At 56.4% G+C, this 7,416-nt stretch overlaps 1 protein-coding gene across 1 annotated transcript in view; it reads right to left on the bottom strand.

Moving 5' to 3' along the window:
- SCN5A (sodium channel, voltage-gated, type V, alpha subunit) overlaps positions 1 to 7,416 on the bottom strand; it is an 87,610-nt gene that overhangs the window by 56,725 nt on the left and 23,469 nt on the right. The window contains exons 6-11 of the mRNA XM_010835572.1: positions 7,047 to 7,286; positions 5,598 to 5,661; positions 4,297 to 4,438; positions 3,608 to 3,805; positions 2,374 to 2,553; positions 1,382 to 1,753 (exon numbers count right to left, since the gene is read on the bottom strand). Of these exons, the coding sequence (XP_010833874.1) occupies positions 1,382 to 1,753; positions 2,374 to 2,553; positions 3,608 to 3,805; positions 4,297 to 4,438; positions 5,598 to 5,661; positions 7,047 to 7,286 (1,196 nt within the window). The remainder of the gene's footprint in view (positions 1 to 1,381; positions 1,754 to 2,373; positions 2,554 to 3,607; positions 3,806 to 4,296; positions 4,439 to 5,597; positions 5,662 to 7,046; positions 7,287 to 7,416) is intronic.

The raw sequence follows: 7,416 nt of genomic DNA, 5'->3' as shown, positions 1-7,416 counted from the left end.
AACTATCTGGCACCTCCATCCCCGTCACCTCTCTGACAGTCGCTCCAACACCTCTCCCCTTCACTCCCTGGTTTCCTGCACCCTGCCCTCATGGTGTGTCCTCCCATATGGGAGGCATGCTTCTGCCTCAGGGCCTTGGCACTTGCTGTTCTTTGGGCCTAGAACATGCTTCCCCCAGATGATGCAAAGACAGTCCGTTACTACGTCGTTATCACCACATCAACACATGTGTGCATGTCCTGAGTACTTTATGCACATTAGCCCTTCATCCTGATGTCAATCCTGAGGTGGGTATTTTATTTATTTTTGGCCAAACCGTGCAGCATGAGGACCTTAGTCCCCCCAGCAGGAACCAAACTCATTCCCCCTGCAATGGAAGCCTGCAGTCTTAACCACTGGACCACCAGGGAAGTCCCTGAGGTGGCTGTTTTAAATCCATTTTACAGACAAGAGATCTGAGGTGCAGAGAAATAAAAGAACTTGCTCACAGCCATCCAGCTGGTAAGTGATAAGGCGAGATTCAAATCCAGTTTGTCTCTAGAATCTGAGTGCTAACCTGTCTGCCATAACCCCCTCCACTTGCCTCCATTAAGTTGTTGTTTTAATACCCTGCAGTAAGGAGGTTTCCCTTTCTCTCTTTCCTACTTTTGTTCTTCCATAATACTTAGAGTTTGGGTCAGTATTCCCCAACATTTACCGGTTTGTAAAGCTCTGAAATACTTCAAACTTGATGAGGTTCTTGTTGCCCAGAACCTAGGAAATGTCCCCTTGCCACTCTGGCCCTTCTCCAGACTGCCTAGGGTCCACAGCCCTCCCGGGCCCACCCCGGGCACACACAGGGCCTCCAGAGCACCGGTCTTGCCACTGCAGTGTCTCAGTGCCTGGCTAGTTGCTAAATGTTTAACTCTCATCCCTGTTTATCACCATTATATGCACATATTCGTTCGTTTGTTGTTTAGTCGCTAAGTCATGTCCGACTCTTTCGCGCCCCCATGGACTGTAGCCCACCAGGCTCCTCTGTCCATGGAATTGTCCAGGCAAGAACACTGGAGTGGGTTGCCATTTCCTCCTCCAAGGGATCTTCCCGACCCAGGTCTCCTGCTTTGGCAGGCAGATTCTTTACCACTGAGCCATCAGGGAAGCCCTGATATGCATATATATATATATTTTTTTTTTTTCTTCTTTTTCTTTCTTGATTTGTGTCTGTCTGGAAAGTCTAGGAAGGAGAGATTTTTTTGTTTTTTTTGGTAGGCTTATTTATCCTCGAGCCCAGCACACAGTAGGTGCTCAGTAAATACTTGGCAAGTACTTTTAGACCTGGCTGTGGTGAGCAGTCTGGGAGATGGCATGTGCCTGGTGCTGCGCCGTGGGGCGGGCTCACCGTGTCCGGGGGGCGCTCCAGCTTCATAGGGTGGAGGAGGTGACTCCCTGGGGAGGTGGCCTCGGGGTCTCCTGCTCCCAGCAAGGAGACCACCCCGTTACAGTCCACAGTGCTGTTCCTTTTGCCGTTGAGCACGTGGCCGGGAGTTGAGGTTCCGGGACTGGGCTGTCCCAGGGTACTAGGCCGCCGCAGGGGCCAAGGCACCAGCAGTGATGTGCGGTGGCTCTCACTGTCCCCGGCGGTGCTGTTTTCATCGTCCGCAAAATCTGTCTCGGAGCCCAGGTCCCGTCGGCGGAAGGTGAAAATGCTCCCGTGGCTGGAGCGCGGCTTCATGGAGGTCCTGCTGAGGCCATGGGTGATGCTGAAACGATTCTGAAGGCACGGAGAGAGGACATGGCTGGGACAGCGTTTCACGTGCTCCCGGCCTGTCACTCACGGTATCGGCCCCGGCTCAACTTGGAGCACTGAGGGCTTCTGTCTGCCACATAGGAACCGAGGGGGCTGAACTAGGGGTGCTCCGAGGAGGGGTGCAGATTACAGGCAATCCTGCATTTTCTGGGGTCTCTGCTCACCTGAGGCCTGGGCTCCTGGGGCTCTGAGACTGAAGCTCATATGGGAAAGAAGCAGCAGAAGGCTCCTGATGGTATAGACAGGCCTGGCCCGAGCAGGACCTCAGCAATCAGCCACATCCCTTGCTCATCTGGGCATGTCTGTGAGCTCCTACCAATCCACATGACGGGGGTGCCCCCAACTCCAGTGCTGGGACTTAGCTGAGGTTGGGGATACGCTAACACCCAAACCTACCCTATCCCTCTGCCCAGGGCTTCTCCACTCTAAGAGTGGCCATGGGAAACAGGAGAGACTGGGAGGGGGCTCAAGGAATATTTTCCTTGGGGAGCAACCATGGGGGCTCTGACAGCACTAGGCTTAGCATGATGGCTTTTGGATGCCAGATCCATCCTGAAAGGGGCAGAGCTGCAGCTGGGGGTTACCACTGCTCGGGGACCATCCTCTGAGTCGGACTTGGGGAACTTGTCGTCCCCACACTCTTCCGTCCCTGAAGACATTCGTTTTCTTCTTTTGCTCCTTCTCTCGTGGGTGGTTACTGGGGCCAATGGGGACATCTCCAAGGAGCTGCGGGACACGGTGTCCACACCCCTGATGGCGAGGGCCTGAAAAATGGTGGAAGAAGGGATGTCATGGTCATGGAGACAGGGTGCAGACTCAAGCCAAGGTAGGCCAGACAACTATCAGCACCTTGGTTTTCCCCAACAGTAAGTGCACTTGCCCACTCACCCCAAAAGGGGGGCATTATGGAGAGGTGTGCACAGACAGACCCAGGATGTTTCGAGAAACATCCAGATCCAGGGAGGAGGAGAGTAGTGGCGAAAGTGGACAGCTCATGAAAGAGCAGAGTGTTGGGCAGGTGCGACTGGGGGTGTTGATGAGCAGAAGTGACAGAACTTGAGGGCAGGGGATCTTCTAGAAGGTTTGGCTGGCCAAAATGGGTGCTGGAGGACGTGGAATAGGGCAGTTTGTGGATGTCCTTGGCCTGGCTTCTAAAAGGTTTGTTCTGCAGTTAGCTGCCAGCACCCATGTGTGGGACTGTGGGGACAGCCACGGCAGCATTACCAGTCCTCATTTGCTGAGCCTGAGCCTTTGACCTTGGATCTTCCTATCCCAACAGAAGGTATCCATAAACTATGTCTATGGACACAAGATTCTCTTTTACCCAGCATGCACGGGGCTCACAGTGACCGCTTTTAGCCTGGAGCCACCACCTTTATCCACCTGGCACCACTTCATCCGGAAGAGACCATGGTCATAGGGAAGAGCTTTCCCCCAGCAGGCACCATCCTCATAAGGCCCACCTTCACTCAGCAGGCACCACTTACACCCACCTCATGAACAGGCTCTGTCTTCACTCAGCAGCTAACAAATTTTTATTCAGCAGACACCACATTCACAGGAAATATCTATACCCACCAGACACTTGCTTTATCCAGCAGGTACCAGCTTTACCCAGCATGCATCACTTACAGCCACCAGCTGTACCCAACATGCATCATACCTCCAGACACTGGTTTTGCACAGCAGGTACCAGCTTTACCCAACATGCATCACACCCCCAGATACCAGTATGACCCAGCAGGTATCACGCTTGTAGGCACCCACGGTCAGGTGAAGGCTTGGTCTGGAGGTCCCTTGGCTGCACTGCTCACTCACCTCCTGCTCTTTCTTGAGCAACTCCATGGCTTCCTGGAATCGCTTTTCCTTCTCCTCTGTCTCTGCGATGGTGGCTTGGTTTTGCTCCTCGTAGGCCATGGCGACCACAGCCAGGATCAAGTTCACCAAGTAGAAGGAGCCCAGGAAGATGACCAGCATGAAGAAGATCATGTAGATCTTCCCTGCAGACCTCAGGGTCTGGAGGAGCAAGGGGGCAGAGGTCATCTTCACTGGGGCTCCATCTGGGTCATGGGCGTAAATTCCAAGTTGCCCAGCCTGGCTGTGCCAGGGGTTCAAACGGCCACAGCATGGAGAGGCAGTAGAACATGTCCCGCCTAAAGACAGAAGCATCTTAACCTACAGAGAGGGACCTACATACATCGGGCGGTGCCCCACTCGTGGGAGGAGGCAGAATGCTCCAGTTGACAGAGCAAGTATTGCATCACATAGGGTGAACTAGCGTCCCACTCACAGAGCACAGAGTGTCTTATACAGAGGGCTGGGTCCTTGGTCACAACAGAAGGCAAGTTTCTCTGCCTGCTGAGCCCCGCCCCTCAAGAGCCCTCTGTCCCCACTCTGTTCTGGCCAGTGGGGAAGCTGCTGGGGCCGCCTGTAGCTAGTCACTTCTGCAGCCTGGGCCCTGCTGCTGGGCGCTCAGCCCATCCTGGTGGCCTTGCGCACCCACGTACCTGCTGGTAGAGGCGCTCCCAGCAGTCCTGCGTCATCAGTCGGAAGAGTGCGAGGAAGGCCCAGGCGAAGGAGTCGAAGCTGGTGTAGCCATGGTCAGGGTTCTCGCCTGCCTTCAGGCACCTGTAGCCCTCGGGACATGTCCTGTGGCCAGACGCACCAACTCTGTTCCACGCTGTGAGAGGGCCTCTGTCCCCGAGACTCTAGTTCCACACAGCGGGGTCCTGCCTTCCTGATTTTTCACACTGTGCCTCCCACCCGGGACAGGCTTCTCCTTTTCTCTTCATCTGTCTGCTGCCAGGCCTAAATCCAGCTCCCTCTGTCCACACGACATGCCATCCCAGCTGGTGTCTGCATTGCTTCTCCCCTCCCAGAGGAAGTGTCCAGGGCTTGGCTCAGGTTTCCTCCCTGCCTGCCCACCCCAGGGGAGCTGGGCACAGGGCAGACACTCAGGGGGAGCACTGAGGCTGAGCTGAATAGGCCAGACCCGGGCAAAAGCCAGACCATGGGGTTGCGGGACGACTCCGGGCTATACAGACTGGGGCCCAGCCATGTCTGGAGGGGACAGTCTCTCTCCCAAAAGGGAGCACTGGGCTGGAGCCATGAGTGGACTGTGAGACAGGATGGGGACAAGGGAAACTTGGCAAGTAGGAGGATGCAACCAAGGGGCCTCTGCGCCTTGCTGATGTGCTAAATTAAGAAAAGAAGACTTTCTCTTTGGCAACAAGAAGGGCTCTGGAACTCCACAGTCAGATGAGCAGGCCTACCGCCCCGCAGAGCACTCCCCTCGGTAAGCCTGTGTGGCCCTGCGGAGCAGTTACCCTGCCTGAGGTGCAGGCGCACACAGGGCCCTGGAAGATGCATGTGGCACTGGGCGTCTCTGGGAGCCACACCCTGCTTGCCCTGGAGGAGAGTCTAGGCCACCAGGGGAGGCCATGCTTACTCTTAACCTGATGGACAGTTCAAGACAGAGAAAGCGAAGCCTGGAAGGGGAGGGTGCCACCCTGGGGGGCTTTGGGAAGGGAATGGAGCCAGGGTTGGACTGGTGGGGGGCCCTGCGGTGCTTCCTGGGTCCTCTCTTCAGCATTCTGTCTGCCCTCCCTGCAGAGGTGAGCCCCCTTCTCTTTCTTTACCTCTCCCGGCTGTCTCCCTGTGGGGGTGGGGGGAATCTTCCAGAGACCTGGCTGGGAAGAGAACCAGGGAAAAGTCTTGCTGTCCCTGGCATCAAGGGCATAAACAGAAAGCACTGGAAGGAGAGTCCCCTGGCTGGGTGAGGTGGCCCTGGGGGGTGGGTGGTACATACCCAGCGTCGGAGCTGTTCCCACACAGTAACACGTCAGAGGTGCCATTCTTGAGTAGGTAATTTTCTGGAAGAGAAGCATCTGATAAGGAGGGGCGTGTGGGGTCCAGACTCCTGGGGTTTCCAACTTACATCCTGGATGTGGGGAGGGGTACAGAGGCACCACTGGGTGTCTTCCGTCTGCTTCTCTGCTCCGGCCCTGACCTCTGCCCTCTGGCTAGGTTTGAGGCAATGCTGGCTGCTTCTCTGGCCTTCTGCTTGCTCCTCCTCAGACAGTCACCTGTCAGTGTCCCCAGTGGACTCAGGAAGTCCCCACAGGGAACTTCTACACCTGCTCCAATCACTCAGAGGCCAACCTCGGTCATGAGAGGCCACGAACTAGGAGGCAGGGGTCTGTTCAGACAGGGCTAAGGTTGGACCAGGTAAGACATGGGACACCAATCCCGTCGCCTCCACTCTGAGGCCATCTATCAGTCCCCCTCCCGCCCCACTACCTGCCTCGGTCTTAGGCAGCAGTTTTCCAAGACCAGCAGCATCAAGCATCAACTGGGAGAAAGGCAACTTTCCAGAGATACCAACTCAGAAACTCAGGAGGTGGGGCCCAGCAGTCTGTTTCCCGGAACCTTCCCAGTGACTCTTGCATGCATGAAAGTTTTGGAACTGCTGCTACATGGCCACAGCTGCATCACAAGCAGATTCACTCACAGAGTTTCCATCTATTTCATTTTTCCAAAGTGGACTGCTGGTGTAGGTTAGAGGCCTTGACTTCAGAATGGCCCTTGGGGCCCTTGTAGACGAGAACATGGCCTTGTACCACCATCTACCATCAACCTTTGGTCCAGACTGATGGCTCTAGACAAGGGGGGTTCTGGCCATCAGCCTGGAGGATGGAAGTGTAACCCACACGGCAGTGAGACAACCTGAGGGGCCCACATGGCTTTGCAGCATCACAGAGCTTGTCCTGGGCTGCACACGGATGGAATTAACATCCTGACAAGGATCACTGACCTCAAGTGACAAAGCCCATGCCAGGCAGTTGGGGTCTCCACTCTGAAGCCTCAAAAACTGTCCCAGCTCTGTTCCCCGAACCCTTCCCAAGAGAAAACCCTCCCCCTGCAGGCAGGCTGGTTTCTTCACCATTCCCGACCCTGCAAACGTGGTAACTGCTGTTCTCCTATCTATCTCTCCATCCTCCTGCTCTTCAAGGGTCATCTCCCCATGCAGCCTGAGAACTCAGTGCTAAGACTGCTCTTCTGCCGTCCTCTCTCCCGGAGCCCCAGAGGGCAGGGGCGGGGATCCCTGACACCCAGCCAGGTCTCTAGGGGGGCGGGTAGGGCTTGGATGTCCCCGGAAGGAGGCCTGTATGGGAGATGCCCGGCCCTGGGTGGGAGATGCCCAGCTCTGGTGGAGGTGTCAGAACCCTGCCAGGGGGCCACAGAGCCAAGTCGGCACCTGGGTCGTTGAGGTAGTCGTCCAGCGATGCCCAGATCAGGCCGTCGGCCTCCACGGAGGCATTGGTGCTGTTGGTGCCGTTGAGCACCGTGAAGTTGCGGACGCACTTGTGCCTCAGGTTGCCCATGAAGAGCTGAAGGCCGATGAGGGCGAAGACGCTGAGGCAGAAGACCGTGAGGACCATCACATCGGCCAGCTTCTTCACAGACTGGATCAGGGCCCCCACGATGGTCTTCAGGCCTGGGGGAGGCAGGCAGAGTGCGGGGTCACCTGTGGTGCCACACCCCCTGCCCCAGTGAGCAGGGGCCGGGCCTGAGGGGCGCTGGGCTGGGCGGGCGATCATGAGGTGTGGGCACGGGAGGGAGGCCTC

This window comes from Bison bison, unplaced genomic scaffold, assembly GCF_000754665.1.
Source record: "Bison bison bison isolate TAMUID 2011002044 unplaced genomic scaffold, Bison_UMD1.0 scf7180017864043, whole genome shotgun sequence".
NCBI lineage: Eukaryota > Metazoa > Chordata > Mammalia > Artiodactyla > Bovidae > Bison > Bison bison.
Note: the sequence above shows the minus strand (reverse complement) of the source record. Positions and strands in the feature narration are given on the sequence as shown.